Genomic DNA, 19,011 nt, shown 5'->3' with positions numbered 1-19,011 from the left:
TCCTGGGAGCTGAGCAGCACCTTCTTTTTTCAGCCTGGCTCTGCAGTCAGAGTAGGTCTGCTTGTTCCACCCCCCTCCCCAAGGCCCCACTCCACCTCTTTTCTGCCTCCTCTCCCCAGGTGAGCATGCTGGGGCTGCTCTCCTGCGGGCAAACAGCTGATTGAAACTGCTGATTGGTGGCAGGGAGAGGGAGGGCCGAACGGAGTAAGCTTTGAGTGGAGGCTGCGGGGGTTGGCTGCCCTACTGCAGCAGGAGCCTCAGTGCCAGGAGCACCTCAATAAGGATTCTTTAAAATACAGCCTGGTCTCCTGGACTCCTGGACTCCTTTCCCCCTCATGTTAGTCTCCCAGGGGATCCTGCCCATCAGTTCCCTGAGGGAGTCAGTCTGCTTCTCTGAAGTCCAGGGTCTGTATTCTGCTGCTCTCCTTTCTTCCTTGTGTTAGGATCCTGAACTCGACCATCTCATGGTCACTGCCTGCCAGGTTCCCATCCACTTTTGCTTCCCCTACTAATTCTTCCCAGTTTGTGAGCAGCAGGTCAAGAAGAGCTCTGCCCCTAGTTGGTTCCTCCAGCACTTGCACCAGGAAATTGTCCCCTATACTTCCTGGCTTGTCTGTGTACCGCTGTATTGCTCTCCCAGCAGATATCAGGGTGATTGAAGTCTCCCATGAGACTGTTGCCGGCACAGAGGGCCGAGGACAGCAACAGTGGGGGTTCGTTGCCCGGTGTGCGCCGCACTAATTAACACACCAGGGTGGAGAAGCAAACCAGGTTTATTTGAGCCCAAAAAGGTGCCAGGGAGAAAAAGCATTCTCAAATCCTGCACTCAGATACAAGCGGTTTTTCTCTCTTTATACATAACTTCAGCTAAGCATTCCCATTACCCCCACACTCCTCCTCTCCCCCCACCTGCAGCAAATACACTTTGCAATAGCAATTACATTAAGCAGTTAAGTCATACTTGGCAAAAACCACTTTAGCTCGTTAGTAACTCTTCTGTGAACAGTTATCTTGTTTTATTTCTTTGATCTGTTATTCTGCCCCCCCCTTAGCCAGGTGTAAGCAGGCCCCATAATTATCTCCTGGCAGTACCACGGCTGAGCTAGCTGTTGTACATTCCATTCTCGGTTACTGGCCTGCTAGGTTGATTAAAGTTCAAACATAAACATGGAAGCGCTTTGGTCAGACATGGAGTGACTTTAGTTCATTCAGGCCTACTACAGAAGGCTTTATTGACACTTATGGTTTTCCACCCTCCTGAGTTACCTAGAGTCATGCCTAGTGACACCAACAAGACCAAGGGCCTGCAATCTAGTAACTTCTGCTAGTTGCCGGAAGAAAGCCTCGCCCACCTCATCCCCCTGGTCTGGTGGTCTATAGCAGACTCCCACCACGACATCACCCTTGTTGCTCACACTTCTAAACTTAATCCAGAGACTCTCAGGTTTTTCTGCAGGTTCATACCGGAGCTCTGAGCAGTCATACTGCTCTCTTACATACAATGCAACTCCCCCACCTTTTCTGCCCTGCCTGTCTTTCCTGAACAGTTTATACCCATCCATGACAGTACTCCAGTCTTGTGAGTTATCCCACCAAGTCTCTGTTATTCCAATCACATCATAGTTCCTTGACTGTGCCAGGACTTCCAGTTCTCCCTCTGCTTGTTTCCCAGGCTTCTTGCATTTGTGTATAGGCCTTAAGATAACTCGCTGATTGTCCCGCTTTCTCAGTCTGAGACAGGAGTCCTCCCCTCTTGAGCTTCCCTGCTCGTGCCTGCTCCCGGTATCCCATTTCCCCACTTACCACAGGGCTTTGGTCTCCTTCCCCCAGTGAACCTAGTTTAAAGCCCTCCTCACTAGTTTCTCCAGCCTGCTTGCGAAGCTGCTCTTCGTTAGATGGAGCCCATCTCTGCCTAGCACTCCTCCTTCTTGGAACACCATACCATGGTCGAAGAATCCAAAGCCTTCTTTCCGACACCACCTGCGTAGCTATTTAGTTGACTACCGCAATTCAACGATCTCTACCCAGGTCTTTTCCCTTCACAGGGAGGATGGACAAGAACACCACTTGCACCTCAGACTCCTTTATCCTTCTTCCCAGAGCCACATAGTCTGCAGTGATCTGCTCAAGGTCATTCTTGGCAGTATCATTGGTGCCCACGTGGAGAAGCAGGAAGGTGTAGCAATCCGAGGGCTTGATGAGTCTCGGCAGTCTCTCCGTCACATCGTGAATCCTAGCTCCTGGTAAGCAGCAGACCTCTCGGTTTTCTCAGTCGGGGCGGCAGATAGATGACTCAGTCCCCTGAGGAGGGAGTCCCCTACCACCACCACCCTCCTCCTTCTCTTGGGAGCGGTGGTCGTGGAACCCCCATCCCTAGGACAGTGCATCTCATGCCTTCCAATTGGTGGAGTCTCCTTCTGCTCCCTTCCCTCAAATGTATCATTTAGTCCACTCTCCACATGAGTACCTGTGGAAAGAACATGAAAACGGTTGCTCATCTCTATCTCCATTGCTGGTACATGGACGCTCCTCTTTCTTCTTCTGGAGGTCACATGCTGCCAAATTCATCTTGTCTCAGTGCAAGGGACTGGACTAGATGACCTATTGAGGTCCCTTCCAGTCCTACATTTCTATGATTCATAGGTGCAGAAAAGACACCAGTTCCTCTTTTTAGCAATTTACAGGAGCAGCTACTTGAAGAGGGAAGTAGATGGTTTAATTTCCCTTTGGTTGCCATAAAGTTGACTGCTATCTAGCTTTAAAAATAAGGGAGAAGTTGTAGTCTCCCAAAATCTTTTCTCATGGATTCCCAGAGTCACATATGCAGACCTGGTGGCAGTAATTTGACTCTCTGTAGCTTCATTTCTTAAATTTAAGAACTATAGCCAAGATGTCCAAAAATAGGATCTTAAAGTTAGGCTTTGAGTTTATACGAAACTTCCTGAATAAGACTTTCAAAAGTGTTGAGCACCAAGCAGCTCCCACTGAAGTCAGTGGGAGCTGCATAGGGTTGCCAATCCTCCCAGTTTCTCCGGGAGTCTCCATCTCCCGGAGGCTGTTGAAGCCAATCTTGGAGATTTTAGGCTGCTAAAAGTTTGACGGCACCGAGAGGCTAAGGCAGGCTCCTTGCCTGCCCTGGCCCCACACTGCTTCCAGAAGCAGCCAGCATGTCCCTGCTCCCTTGCGGCCCGAGGGTGTGGGGGCAGGAGGACTCTGGAGCTCCCACTGGCTGGGAACTGTGGCCAATGGGAGCTGCGGAGTGGGGGCAGGGGCACTGTGTGGAGACCACCAGCCCCTCTCTCCCTCCCCTCCGGGGACACAGGGATATGCAGGCCACTTCCGGGGCCGCACGGGGCCAGGGCAGGCAGAAAGTCTGCCTTAGCCCCACTGTGCCAACAACTGGGAGCCGCCCGAGGTAAGCACCACCCAGACAGAACCCACAACCCTGACCCCCTCTTGTACCCCAACGCCCTGCCCTAGGCTCAGCCTGGAGCCCCCTACCACACTCCGAACCCCTCGGCCCAGCCCACACCCCAACCCCCTGCCCCAGCCTGGTGAAAGCAAGTGAGGGTGGGGGAGAGTGAGCGACAGAGGGAGGGGTGATGAAGTCAGTGGGGTGGGGCCTCAAAGATGGGGGCAGGGCAAGGGTGTTTGGGTTTGTGTGATTAGACAGTTGGCAACCCTAAGCTGCAGGCTGTTCAGCATTTTGAAAATAAGATTGATGATTTGGCTCCTTTATTTCAAAAACTGCCTTTTATTAAATGACTCTCAGCCTTTTTTTAAGCATTGGTTCTGGTATTAATTAACTTTGGCTGCTTCTCTCCTTTTGTGGGCTGTATAAATTACAAAACGTATATGAATTCTATCTCCCTGTCTTATTTTTCATTGTTTTTGTTTGCAGTCCACTCCTTTGCATCTAGCAGCAGGCTACAACAGAGTTCGAATAGTCCAGCTTTTGCTTCAGCATGGTGCTGATGTTCATGCAAAGGATAAGGGGTATGTATATCAGTTTTTAATTCATTCTCTGGTTTCACTAGTTAGTTACAGTTTTAAGAATTATTTTTATCATTGTTCTGTTGTATGCTTTAATTCTGTCTGTATCTGAAAATGAGTTCATCTAAAATTGGAGATGAGAATTGGGTCACAGTTGTTTCCAGAATCAAAATTTGTTTTTGTGGTAAATAATCTTTTGTAAAAGCCCAGCTGAGGTTTGAAGTGGGATGGTGTACTCCTTAGTTATGTGGATCTTTTATTTTATGGATTCTTCCTTCATTAAATAAGTGCATTTTAAAATCTATATTGTTTGGTTCATTATGGGTCTGCTGTGTTATTGGAAATTCTGTGCACAATTTTGAGTGCTCATGGACTTCTGGTATTATTTTGGCAATAAAAAAATTAATGCAAGGTGTTACAGACAAAAGTCATATTCAGTTACACTTTTCTGCGACCTGATTATCTTGTCAGGTATATATATGGCAGCTCCATGAGATTTGCACGTGCACAACTGATGAGATAAACAAGCATTTAGTTTCACAGCTATTATCAGCATATGAAGAGAAGAGAGCAGAGCTGTCTTTTCTAAAGTGAATTAACATATTTCATAGATTACTCAAGCTAGTTAAGTCCAAAGCTGACTGCGAAGAGTAACAAAGAGATCTCAAAAAACTGGGTGAGTGGGCAAGAAAATGGCAGATGAAATTCAGTGTTGATAAGTGCAAAATAATGCACAGTAGAAAACAAAATCCCAACTCTCTCTCTATATATATATACACAATATGATGGGATCTAAATTAGCTGTTACCACTGAAGAAAGAAATCTTGGAGTCAGTCTGGATAGTTCTCTTAAAACATCTGTGCAATGTGCAGCATCAGTCAAAAAAGCTAACAAAATGTTAGGAACAATCGGGAAAGGGATAGAAAATAAGAAAAGAAAACATCATATTGTCTTTCTATAAATCCATGGTTCACCCACACCTTGAATATTGCATGCAGTTCTGATTACTCCTTGTCAAATGAGACTTGGAAAAAGAGAGTTGGAAAAAGTACGGAGAAGGGCAACAAAAATGATTGGGGGGTATGGAAAAGCTTCTATATAAGGGGAGATTAAGAAAACTGTGCCCTCTTCAGCTTAGAAAAGATGACTGAGTCCTATGATAGAGGTCTGTAATATCACTAATGGTGTGGAGAAAATGAATAGGGAAGTGTTAACTTACACCTTCATGCAGCACAAGAACTAGCAGTCACCCAATGAAATTAATAGGCAACAGATCTAAAACAAACAAATGGAAGTACTGCTTCATACAACACACAGTCAGTCTTTGGAACTTGTTGCCAGGGGTGTTGTAAAGGCCAATGATATAAAAAGTTCAAAACATAATTATAAAAATTCATGGCGGGTAGGTCCATCGATGTCTATTAGCCAAGATGCTCAGGGTGCAACCCTATGCTCTGGGTGTCCCTAAACCTCTGCCTGCTAGAACTGGACGACGGGGATGTATCACTTGATAATTACCCTGTTCTGTTCATTCCATCTGACACTGGCCACTGTCAGGAGACAGGATATGGGGCTAGATGGGCCATTGTTTTGATCCAGTATGGCCATTCCTATGTTCTTATATGGTAAGTGTGGTAGTTATATAAAATTCTATGGTGAAGGGGAGGTGGAGGGGTTGTTCTCTTGGTATATTGAATCTGTAGATTTATTTCCAGAGTGGTTCTAAATGATGGTCTGATGGGATTTTTTTAATTTGTAGTCAAGATCAGCACCTTATTGTTGTAGATGCTGTATATATACTTAGTAAAAGTCACTCCTGATCCCAAACAGCTTACTTTTATATTTATAGACTTTAGAAAAGAAAAGGAGCTGTCAGGCCATCTTGTCCATCTGTCTGCCAACATGGGAAGTTCTCTGTTAGTTATCTAATGTTATCTCCAGTGTGAAATGAGAACGTGAGCTCCCAGGTCTCTTAAATGAAAAGCTCAGTTTACTTTGGGTATGTCTATACTACATTTTAAAACCTATGGCAGCAAGTCTCAAACCTTGGGTCTACAGACTCGGGCTCACACTACAGTGCTAAGAACAGCAGAGTAGACATTGCAGCACGGGCTGGAGCCTGGGCTCTGTACTCCATCCTGGGCTTCAGAGCCCAAGCCTCAACTTCTATGCTGCTTTTTTTAGCACCCTGGTGCAAGCCCATAGACCTTGGCTCTGAAACTTGCTGCCATGTGTTTTAAAACTCAGTGTAGACATATGCAAAGTCTCTCTACTCTAAAACAATTCTAAGTTTATTGGAACATTTGGAGATTGATTTGTAGCACTTTCATCTGTATATTTGCATTTTCTGTCAAAAGTTATGAAACTAACTATAGAGCATTTTATAAAGCAGGGGTTCTCAAACTGGGGGTCAGGACACCTCAGCGGGTCACGAGGTTATTACATGGGGGGTCGCGAGCTGTCAGCCTCCACCCCAAACTCCGCTTTGCCTCCAGCATTTGTAATGGTGTTAAATATATAAAAAATGTGTTTATAGTTTATAAGGGAGGTCTCACTCAGAGGCTTGCTATGTGAAAGAGGTCACCAGTACAAAAGTTTGAGAACCAATGGTATAAAGTTTCAAAATGAATAATGTTTAAGGTGAATATTCTCTATACTTGCATGTGGTGGTAAGCATTTTTTTTAATAGTGTTACATCATTCCAAACACTAATCAACTGAGAGAGAATTTCAGGATAAACAGACTTATGGACAATGGTCTGAGGTTAGAATTATCTGTTTGAAAAATGTATTCTAGGCACAAGCTAGGTGGCTTGAGAGTTGGTATCAGTAACTTAGGGTAGTATACATTACAGGTATATGTTGCATTTATTCCCAAAACAACTATTATAAACATAGGAAATTCAGAGTCAAGTTTAAATTTAAAGTAATCTAAACACGTTAAGATATGTCAGGGCACCCAAACAACGTTAACTTTGCCCTTTAGTGACACCATGTGATTATGATTGACATATTTTAGTGTTTGTGGACCTAGATTAGATTGAACTGATTTTTATGGACGCTTTTCTAAATGGATGCTGTCTCCGATAGTTCTCAGCGAGGACTCAGGCCAAGGGTTCTCCTAGTTAAGATGCCCATTTTCAAAATGCCTATTGTGTCCCAATTAGAATGAAGTCAAGCTGCCCCTAGGGAAGATAAGAGAGAAAATATGCAGTCAGAAGGCTGATAGGGACACTCAAGAAGAGCAGGTGAATGGGGGCAGTAGCCCTCTTTACTAAGGGCACCTGGTGGTCTCAGTCCTACTGAGAACACTAGAAGATGGCAGGTATTTTGAAAGATTGCAATTTTTTGTGGAATTCTCTGATGTGGAAACTTATATTCTTCAGCCTCTATTTCTCAACTTTCAATTATAAAAAAAAAACAATGGAAAATAACTGAGAATTCTAAAAGCATTTCTTCAAAAGTAGCTTATGTTCAAGAGTTCATTGATCTTTAACTACCTGGGAAGTTTGAAGGGTATGCTTTGTTCCTCTGTTAAGATAAGTAGGGACAGTGGATGCTATATTTATTAAATAACCTAATTCAAATTAATTTAAATCCCTAAATTAATGATTTTACTTGTACATTTTCAGAACATTTATTTGATACTCAGAATAAGTGCTGTAATTTTGGAGAGGGTTTATTTCATACATAACAAACAGGTTGATCTTCTGCTTTAAGTACAATACTCAACCATATCTGTGGAGCCACAAATGCCATACGAATGTTTGGTCCATCTAGCCCAATGGTCCATCTAACCCAGTATCCTGTCTTCTGACAGTGGCCAATGCCAGGTGCCCCAGAGGGAATGAACCGAACAGGTAATCCTCAAGTGTTCCATCCCCTGTCTCCCATTCCCAGCTTCTGGCAAACAAAGGTTAGAGATACCATCCCTGACCATCCTGGCTAATAGTCGTTGATGGACCTATCCGCCATGAATTTATCTAGTTCTTTTTTGAACCCTGTTATAGTCTTGGCTTCACAACATCTTCTGGCAAAGAGTTTCACAGGTTGACTGTGTGTTGTGTGAAGAAATACTTCCTTTTATTTGTTTTAAACCTGCTGCCGGTTAATTTCATTTGGTGACCCCTAGTTCTTGTGTTATGAGAAAGTTCCCCGTTTTGGTTTACCTGCGCACACAATTCATTTTGTTTTATTGCTTGTCACTTTTGCCCTGCTTTTCAAATTTATGGATTTCTCATTATATATGACCTTTGCTTATGATTAGACCAGGGGGTAGCAACCTTTCAGAAGTAGTGTGCCCAGTCTTCATTTATTCACTCTAATTTAAGGTTGTGTGTGCCAGTAATACATGTTAACATTTTTAGAAGGTCTCTTTGTATAAGTCTATAATATATAACTAAACTGTTGTTGTATGTAAAGTAAATAAGATTTTTAAAATGTTTAAGAAGCTTCATTTAAAATTAAATTAAAATGCAGAGCCCCCTGGACTGGTGGTCAGGACCGAGCAGTGAGAGTGCCACTGAAACTCAGCTCTCATGTCGCCTTCGGCACAGGTGCCATAGGTTGCCTACCCCTGGATTAGACCCATGTCATTTGCTTTACCACTTCCTTTTTGAAGTGCAGACTTGTGACATTACTGTACAGAAATTTCAATAGCCCATAAATAGGTGTGAAATTTCTACAAGTATATATGTTTAAGTGTATAACTTACTTCAGTAAAATGCAGCAGTCAGCTCATCCCATAGTCTGGAGTAGCTAGATCAGTCCACTGCCTATAATATTTGTACATTTTCATAATACACCTAGCAGCCAGGTAACCTTATGTGGGGACTTCTCCATTAACATACCATTTAAAATAACTGTGGTTGTACATAGACCAGAGTACTTGCCTTCACCAAGATTAAAATGTAATGTAGCTTTTTTCCCCTTTCTGGCTGCAAGAAAGATAATTCTGAATGCAGTGAGTGCTATTTCTTAACAGTAATGTATGGTAGATTAAACACCTATGTTACATTACTCAAAAATGTTTTTAATGCTATTCTTAACCAGTGCATTATTTTGGAAATACATGTAAATGTATTTGGTTAAGGTTCCATTTGATTTTGAAATCTGCAAATTTTAAAGCATAAAAATAGTTCAAAAATCTTTGAAAATGCTTCTGAGAGATGTAATTTTATTTTGTTTTATTTAATCTAGTGGACTTGTACCTCTTCATAACGCATGTTCATATGGACATTTTGAAGTCACAGAATTGTTACTTAAGGTAAGTGAAGAAATGGAAGAATATGTAAGCATTGCAATATTGCAAAATTATGGAGAGAGATGGTTACTTCATACAGTAGTTAAGGCTGTAGCCTTATTTCTGTTGTAAAAAAAAATCCTGATTTTCAAACCAGTAATAAACTATTTCAATGGTGTGGGGCTTTGGGGCATTAGATATACACCTGTACCACTGAATTAAGTATGTGTTGTTCCTCATAATCTCTGCAGCCAAGCATTAGAATTTAATTAACTAGAATTTTTTTGAAGCAAAGGTGTTTGATTAAAATTTAAGTTCATTGCAAATTTCAGATTTTGGTAGATGAAGATGAATCAATAATTTTTCATTTCATTTGAAAATAACTTAATGAGTGTTAGTTATTAAAATGAAAATCTTGTGATCTTTGTCATGGTTGTTTTTTTTTTTTTTTTCTAACATAAACATTTCTTTCCCACTCCTAGCATGGAGCCTGTGTTAATGCTATGGATCTCTGGCAGTTTACCCCCTTACATGAAGCTGCTTCCAAGAATCGTGTAGAAGTCTGCTCTTTGTTGCTTAGTCATGGTGCAGATCCAACACTGGTCAACTGCCATGGCAAGAGTGCTGTCGATATGGCTCCAACACCTGAGCTAAGAGAGAGACTGACTTGTAAGTGAAAAAATTATCAACTGTGAAATAATTATTAATATAAACTGACTCACCTTTCAGCCCAGTTCCTTGTTAGTAATGGGAAAATGCAAAACAGGATATAGACGTCTCCATTTCTCACTTCTAAACTTGTAGAGATCTATACATTTCTCCTTCATGAAACTGCCTTTATTCATAGCGTTTAAGGCCAGAAGGGACCGTTAGACCTTCTCTGACCTCCTGCACAACACAGGCCAGGAATTTCATTTAGTTACCCCTGTAGTAATCCCTATAACCAGAGGCGGATTAAGGTTTCCTCGGGCCAGAGCAAGTGGGGGGAGGGGCCCTCCCCACCCCTTCTGCCTGTAGCCACGCCCCACCTCTTTCTGCCCCCTCCCCGTGTTCCACCCAAGGGTCCCCCCATTCTTCTCCTCCACTGCAGCCCTGCAATCCCTTTCCCTCCTTTCTCCACCTGCCCCCCTGCAGCCCCAAGACCGGAGAAGCTCTGTCCCCGCACCATGGCCCTGGGGTGCAGCAGGGAGGGAGAGCTCCTCCAGTCCCAGGGCTGCAGTGGGGGTCTGGGTGACAAGGGTCAGGGCACAGGGTTTCTCCCCCCTCACCCTCTCCCCAGCGCTTCTGCCAGAGAGCAGGGTTCTGCTGTGAACATAAGAAAGGCCGTACTGGGTCAGACCAAAGGTCCATCCAGCCCAGTATCCTGTCTACTGACAGTGTCCAATGCCAGGTGCCCCAGAGGGAGTGAACCTAACAGGTAATGAGCAAGTGATCTCTCTCCTGCCATCCATCTCCATCCTCTGCCAAACAGAGTCTAGGGACACCATTCCTTACCCATAATGGGTAGTAGCCATTAATGGACTTAATCTCCATGAATTTATCCAGTTCTCTTTTAAACCCTGTTATAGTCCTAGCCTTCACAACCTCCTCAGGCAAGGAGTTCCACAAATTGACTGTGCGCTGCGTGAAGAACTTCCTTTTATTTGTTTTAAACCTGCTGCCCATTAATTTCATTTGGTGACCCCTAGTTCTTATATTATGGGAACAAGTAAATAACTTTTCCCTATTCACTTTCTCCACATCACTCATGATTTTATATACCTCTCTCATATCCGCCCTTAGCCTCCTCTTTTCCAAGCTGAAAAGTCCTAGCCTCTTTAATCCCTCCTCATATGGGACCCATTCCAAACCCCTAATCATTTTAGTTGCCCTTTTCTGAACCTTTTCTAATGCCAGTATATATTTTTTTGAAATGACGAGACCACATCTGTACGCAGTATTCGAGATGTGGGCGTACCATGGATTTTTATAAGGGCAATAAGATACTCTCCGTCTTATTCTCTATCCCCTTTTTAATGATTCCTAACATCCTGTTTGCTATTTTGACCGCCTCTGCACACTGCGTGGACGTCTTCAGAGAACTATCCACGATGACTCCAAGATCTCTTTCTTGATTAGTTGTAGCTAAATTAGCCCCCATCATGTTGTATGTATAGTTGGGGTTATTTTTTCCAATGTGCATTACTTTACATTTATCCACATTACATTTCATTTGCCATTTTGTTGCCCAGTGACTTAGTTTTTGAGATCTTTTTGAAGTTCTTCACAGTCTGCTTTGGTCTTAACTATCTTGAGCAGTTTAGTATCATCTGCAAACTTTGCCACCGCACTCTTTACCCCTTTCTCCAGATCATTTATGAATACGCTGAATAGGATTGGTCCTAGGACTGACCCTTGGAGAACACCACTAGATACCCCTCTCCATTCTGAGAATTTACCATTTATTCCTACCCTTTGTTCCCTGTCTTTTAACCAGTTCTCAATCCATGAAAGGACCTTCCCTTTTATCCCATGACAGCTTAATTTACGTAAGAGCCTTTGGTGAGGGACCTTGTCAAAGGCTTTTTGGAAATCCAAGTACACTATGTTTGTTGACCCCTTCAAAGAACTCTAATAGATTAGTAAGACACGATTTCCCTTTACAGAAACCATGTTGACTTTTGCCATGTTTGACTTGGGAGGAAGGGGGTTGTGGGGAGGGGCAGGAGGAGGAAGGCTTCCCCTGTGTCCCAGTACCCAGTATTTTCTTCCCATGAAGATACTTATACACAGTAGTTAAGTCACCTCTGGATCTTCTCTTTGGCTACGTCTATACTACCCACCCGGGTCGGCGGGTAGCGTTCGACTTCTCGGAGTTCGATATATCGCGTCTCATCTAGACGCGATATATCGAACTCCGAACGCGCTCCCGTCGACTCCGGAACTCCACCACTGCGAACGGCAGTGGCGGAGTCGACGGGGGAGCCGCGGACTTCGATCCCGCGGCGTCTGGACGGGTGAGTAGTACGAACTAAGGTAGTTCGAGTTCAGCTACGCTATTCGCGTAGCTGAAGTTGCGTACCTTAGTTCGACCCCCCCCCCCCAGTGTAGACCAGGCCTTTGACAAGCTAAGCAACTGAGCTCTGTTAGTCTCTCACACTAAGGCATTTTTTCCAGCCCTTGAATCATTTGTGATTCATCTCTGCGCCCTCTTCAAATTTTTAGCATCCTTTTTAAAATGTTGGTACCAGCACTAAACACAGTTTTCCAGTATCTGTCTCACCAGTGCCGTCTACAGAGGTAAAATCACCTCCTTGCTCCTACTCACTGTTTATACATCCAAGAATGGCTTTGGTCCTCTTTGCCAGAGTATTGCACTGGAAGCTCATGTTGCGTTGCTTCTCCACTATGACACCAAAATGCTTTTCATTAGGGCTGTCAAGTGATTAACAAAATTAATTGTGATTAATCATGAGATTAAAAAATAATGGCAATTGCAGTTTTAATCTCACTGTTAATAATAGAATATTGTTTGTTTAAATATTTTTTAGTGTTTTCTACATTTTCAAATATATTGATTTCAGTTACAACTTCAGAATACAAAGTGTACAATGCTCATTTTATATTATTTTTCAGTACAAATATTTGCACTGTAAAAAGATAAAACAAAAGAAATAGTATTTTTCTATTCACCTCATACAAGTACTGTAGTGCTCTTTACCGTGAAAGTGTGACTTACAAATGTAGATTTTTTTTTTTACATAGCTACAATCAAAAATAAAACAGGGTAAAACTTTACAGCCTACAGATTCACTCAGTCCTACTTCTTGTTCAGACAATCGCCAAGACAAATACATTCGTTTACATTTACAAGAGATAATACTGCCTGCTTCTTATTTACAATGTCACTTGAAAATGAGAACAGGTGTTCACATGGCACTGTTATAGCTGGCATTGCAAGGTATTTATGTTCCAGATATGCTAAATGTTTGTACGACCCTTCATGCTTTGACCACCATTCTAGAGGATGTGCTTCTATGCTGATGATGGGTTCTGTTCAATAATGATCCAAAGTGGTGCAGACTGATGCACGTTCATTTCCATCATCTGAGTCAGATGCCACCAATAGAAGGTTGATTTTCTTTTTAGGTGGTTTGGATTCTGTAGTTTCCAAATCGGAGTATTGCTCTTGTAAGACTTTTGACAGCATGCTCCACTCTTCATCCCTTTTGGAAGGCACTTCAGATTCTTATACCTTGGGTCCAGTGCTGTAGCTATCTTTAGAAATCTCATACTGGTACCTTCTTTGCGTTTGGTCAGATATGCAATGAAATCATTCTTAAATCGAACAACATATCCGAGACTGCCATAACACAAAATATATGGCAGAATGTGGGTAAAAGCAGGAGACATATAATTGTCCCTCAAGGAGTTCAGTCACAAATTTAATTAACACATTTGTTTAACGAGTGTCATCAACTTGGAAGCATGTCCTCTGGAATGGTGGTCGAAGCATGAAACTTCTGCTACCTGCTACTCATAGCATTCTGACACACCTCATTCTTCTTCGAGTGATTGCTCCTATGCATTCCAGTTAGGTGTGCGCGCCGTGCGTGCACGGCATCTCGGAACTTTTTTACCCTAGCAACACCGGCGGGCCGGCTGGGCGCCCCCTGGAGTGGCGCCGCTATGGCGCTGAATATATACCCCAGCCGGCCCGTCCGCTCCTCAGTTCCTTCTTACCGCCCGTGACGGCCAGTTGGAACTGTGGAGTGCTCTCTGTCCTCCACTACCCTAGCTTTCGCTAAAGGTTTTTTGTATATAGTTAGTTCATAGTTCGTGTAGATAGTTGTTATAGTTAGTTAGTTAGGTTTAGTGTTAAGGTTAGGGGGGTTTCCCCTCCCTTTCCTCCCCCGGTGCGGGTTCATGCCCAAGGCACCGGGCTTTAAGCCCTGCGCAATCTGCCAGAGGCCTATGCCCATCGGGGACCCGCACGACGCCTGTCTTCGCTGCCTCGGCGAGGGCCATCGGACAGACAAGTGTCAGATCTGTTCTGCCTTCAAGCCGAGAACACGTAAGGAGCGGGACTATAGACTTAAGCAGCTCCTCATGGAGGCATCGTTACAGCCCCCGGCACCGGCCGCGCCGGCACCGAGAGCCTTATCGGTGCAGAGCGCACCGGCTGCTCCGAGCCGTTCCGGCACCGCGGCGCCGCAGCCTCAGCCGGCGACCGCGAAGACCCGGCACCGCTCCCTTTCGCCTGCTAGGAAGCGCAGGCTGGCGAAGGCGATCGCTAAGTCCCGCGCTGAGGACTCAGCCAAGACTGTTGCGCCACCTGCCACTCCCGCGGTGGCCGTGCACCAGGCGGGCACCGGGCCGTTGACTCCGGCGCCGCAAGGGCCGTCGAGTCCGGCACCGCCACGCTCCCCGGCACCATCCGCGGTTGAGCCACGACTGCCGTTGACGCCGGAGACTTTCTCCGCGGCGCGTGAGTTGATACAGCTCGTAGAGGCACCGAGCCTCCGGCCCCCGGCACCGCCGGTGCGGGCTGTCGCGTCTGCAGGCAAACCGGCAATGATGATCCGGCCGCCCTCTGCGGACCGCCGGCACAGACACCGCTCCCGGTCCCGGTCACGCTCCCGGTCCCGACGAAGGTCGCCATCCCGCCGATCTCGCTCTCGGCACCGCTCGCCGTCCCGGTACCGGTCGCCATCCCGACGCCGGTCGCACTCTCGGCACCGATCCAGGTCCCGATCGCCGTCGCGTCGGCACCGTCGGAGGTCTCAGTCCCGGCACCGTTCCCGGCACCGCGACTCTCGCAGCCATTCCCGGCACCGCAGCCATTCCCGCTCCCGGTCGAGCTCCCGGCACCGGTCGAGCTCCCGGCACCGTGGTGGCCAACGGCCTCGGTCACCGTCCCGGTACCGAATGGACAGGCACTGTTTCTCTGCACCGTCTGCGGACAGACTACCGCCTTCGGCGGTACAATCCGTCAGCGCCTCAGCACCTCCTTGGCCATCCCGCCCGGCATCGGTGGCCTCTGGCGCGGACAGCAATGCGTACTTGCCACCGACCCCTCACGGCGATCCTCAAGGGGCTCAAAAGTGGGGCTTCTGGGTTCCCTGGGCCCAGTATGAAGCGCAGGGGGTACCGTTTCCCCCGAGAGACTCAGCCTCCGAGCGCAGGGCCCCCGAGGCAACGGTTAGCCAGGCGGCCCCTTCACCTCGACGTGAGCCCTCCGTTCCGCCGGACCGCCGGTCCTCTGTGCAGCACGACCCAGCCGAGGCACAGTCAGCAGCCCCTGCGGAGGAGGCCGTCGTGCAGGGCTTGTCCTCATCGTCCTCCCCAGACGAGGCGGTGGCCGGTGCTTCGACCAAGGAGCCGCCGCCCATTGACCTGAAGGCCCACCAGGACCTGCTTCGCCGGGTGGCGACGGCCATGGATCTCCCAGTAGCGGAGGTCCAAGAGGACGAGGACCCTATTACTAACATGGTTGGTGCGGACGCTCCCGTGCGGGTGGCGTTGCCCTTTGTGAAAACAATCCAAAAGAACGCCACCACGCTTTGGCAAACACCCGCTTCCATCCCTCCCACGGCCCGAGGGGTCGAGCGTAAATACTCAGTTCCCCCTACGGGCTATGAGTACCTTTATACCCACCCGACCCCGGACTCCTTGGTGGTGCAATCGGTTAACGACCGCGAGAGGCACGGTCAACCTGCCCCCGCGCCGAAGTCCAAGGACGCCCGGCGCATGGACCTGCTAGGCCGCAAGGTCTACTCGGCAGGTGGCCTACAGATGCGTATTGCTAACCAGATGGTCCTCCTAGCCAGATACGTCTTTGATATCCTAACGTCCCTGGCGAAGTTCACGGAGCTCCTGCCGTCAGCCTCCCGCCAGGAGTTCACGGCGATGTTAGAGGAGGGAAGGAGATCATCTAGGTCCTCCATCACGGCAGCCCTCGACGCTGCGGACTCCGGAGCTCGGACCTTAGCCTCCAGCGTGTCGATGCGGCGCATCGCCTGGCTGCAGTCCTCCACCCTGCCACCGGAGGTGCAATATACACTGCAGGACCTGCCCTTTGACACGCAGGGTCTTTTTTCCGAAAAGACAGATTCCCGGATCCAGACCCTAAAAGACGGTCGCGTTGCTATCCGCACCCTAGGGATGCACACGCCGGCGACACAATGCAGGTCCTTCCGGCAGCAACCCTCCCGGCCCTTCTACCAGCAACGCTATCGGCCGTACAATAGCCGGCGACCGGCTCAAAATCGCCGTCGTCCTTCCGGCAATCGGCGTAGCCAGGGCCAGGCCTCTTCCAAGGCCCCTCAGGGGGCCAAGCAGGCCTTTTGATGGGACGCTCGAGGACGGCCCATCACTTTCCCTACCGGATCCTTCCCCTTTATTTTACAACCGCCTTTCCCATTTCTTTTTGGCGTGGTCCCAATTAACAACAGACAGCTGGGTGCTTCAGACAGTCCAGTCGGGATACCGCCTTCAATTTGTTTCACCCCCGCCTTCCCACCCACCCTCCCGGTCCCTCTTCAGGGACCCCTCTCACGAGCAATTCCTCTTACAGGAGGTCCAGACTCTGTTGAGCGTGGGTGCCATAGAGGCAGTGCCTCAAGACAGGCGGGGCAGGGGATTCTACTCCCGTTATTTTCTCATCCCCAAAGCGAAATGGGGGCTACGTCCTATCCTGGACCTTCTCGAGCTGAACAAGTTCCTGCTCAAGCCCAAGTTTCGCATGGTCACCTTGGGGACCATCATTCCCTCTCTGGATCCGGGAGACTGGTTTGCCGCCCTCAACATGAAGGATGCCTACTTCCATGTCGCGATTTATTCTCCTCACCGATGTTACCTCCGGTTTGTCGTCAGCAACGCCCACTACCAGTTCGCCGTGTTGCCATTCAGGCTCTCCACCGCACCGAGGGTGTTCACCAAATGCATGGCGGTGGTTGCCGCAGCCCTCCGCCGTCGTCGGATACATGTCTACCCGTATCTCGACGATTGGCTGGTTCGCGGTCAGTCTCAACAGCTGGTGATGGGCCAGTTGACAGACATTCTGTCCCTCTTCCGACGGCTCGGGCTTCTCATCAACGCCGAGAAGTCCACTTTGGTTCCGTCACAGCGGGTGGAGTTCATTGGAGCGGTCCTCGACTCTGTGATAGCCCGAGCCTGCCTGCCACAATCTCGACATCAGACCATGGTCTCCATCATCCGGGACCTCGTCTCCTTCCCGACCACGACGGTGCGCTCCTGCCTCCGCCTCCTAGGCCACATGGCATCATGCACGTATGTCACCGCGTACGCGCGGCTCCACCTCTGCCCGTTCCAGTCTTGGCTCGCGTCGGTGTACCGACCGAATCGCGACCCCATCGATATGGTGGTCACAGTCTCCAGGCCGACCCTCGACTCCCTCCACTGGTGGCTAGACCCGCAGGTCGTCTGTGCGGGAGTCCCGTTCCATGCGCCTCGCCCGTCCGCCACGCTGACCACGGATGCCTCAGCGCTCGGTTGGGGGGCTCACCTGGGCCACCTTTACACCCAAGGTCTGTGGTCGCCGCAGGAGCTCGCTCTCCACATCAATGTACGCGAGCTGCGAGCGATCCGTCTGGCCTGTCACACCTTCTGCACCCAGCTGCAAGGCCGCTGTGTGACAGTGTTCACGGACAATACAACAGCAATGTTCTACGTGAACAAGCAGGGAGGAGCCCGCTCCTCCCTCCTCTGCAAGGAAGCGATGCTCCTGTGGGACTTCAGCGTGACCCACTCTATTCACCTGGAAGCGTCCTTTCTTCCAGGAGTGCAGAACACGCTGGCCGACCATCTCAGCAGGTCGTTCCTCTCCCACGAGTGGTCCCTCCGTCCAGATGTCGTACGCACGATCTTCCAGAGGTGGGGGTTTCCCCAAGTAGACCTATTCGCGTCCAAGGAGAACAGGAAGTGTCACCTGTTTTGCTCGTTCCGGGGTCACTCGCCGGGCTCCCTGTCGGATGCCTTCCTGTATTCCTGGAAGGATCGCCTACTCTACGCCTTCCCTCCGTTCCCGCTCGTTCACCGAGTGCTTCAGAAGCTGCGGAGGGACAGAGCCACCGTCATTCTCGTAGCTCCGGCCTGGCCGAGGCAGCATTGGTACTCCCTGCTGCTCGAGCTCTCCGTTCGGGATCCCATCCCCCTTCCGTTGTGGCCGGACCTCATCACCCAGGACTTAGGCAGGCTCCGCCATCCGAGCCTGCAGTCCCTCCATCTTACAGCTTGGTACCTGAGTGGTTGACCCACGCAGAGAAGGACTGCTCGGCGGCAGTACAGCAAGTCCTGCTAGAGAGCAGAAAGCCTTCCACTCGCTCCACCTATCTGGCGAAATGGAAGAGGTTCGCGCTCTGGTGTGACCAACGAGGCCTCAATCCCTTCGTAGTCCCGGTCCCTACTATCCTGGACTACCTCTGGTACCTTAAGGAGCAAGATCTTGCGGTCTCCTCCCTGAGGGTTCACCTGGCAGCAGTGTCCGCCTTTCGTCCATCTGTGGAAGGTCGGTCCATCTTCTCCAACCAGATGGTTTCCCGCTTCCTTAAAGGCCTGGACCACTTATACCCGCCGGTCCGGCGTCCTGCTCCGACCTGGGATTTGAACCTCGTGCTGGCCAAGCTGATGGGTCCCCCCTTCGAGCCCTTGGCCACATGCTCCCTGCTCTACCTCTCCTGGAAGACGGCCTTCCTTGTCGCCATTACATCAGCGAGACGAGTTTCTGAGCTCCGCGCTCTGACGGTTGGTCCGCCATACACCGTCTTCCACGGGGA

The 19,011-nt window shown here is 48.2% G+C and overlaps 1 protein-coding gene across 1 annotated transcript in view; it reads left to right on the top strand.

The window, feature by feature from the left end:
• Nucleotides 1–19,011, top strand: part of TNKS (tankyrase) — a 323,782-nt gene that overhangs the window by 190,091 nt on the left and 114,680 nt on the right. The window contains exons 6-8 of the mRNA XM_045018479.1: nucleotides 3,902–3,996; nucleotides 9,193–9,259; nucleotides 9,718–9,904. Coding sequence (XP_044874414.1) covers nucleotides 3,902–3,996; nucleotides 9,193–9,259; nucleotides 9,718–9,904 — 349 coding nt within the window. The remainder of the gene's footprint in view (nucleotides 1–3,901; nucleotides 3,997–9,192; nucleotides 9,260–9,717; nucleotides 9,905–19,011) is intronic.

This window comes from Mauremys mutica, chromosome 5, assembly GCF_020497125.1.
Source record: "Mauremys mutica isolate MM-2020 ecotype Southern chromosome 5, ASM2049712v1, whole genome shotgun sequence".
Classification (NCBI taxonomy): Eukaryota; Metazoa; Chordata; order Testudines; family Geoemydidae; genus Mauremys; species Mauremys mutica.
This window is presented reverse-complemented; position numbering and strand designations above follow the sequence as displayed.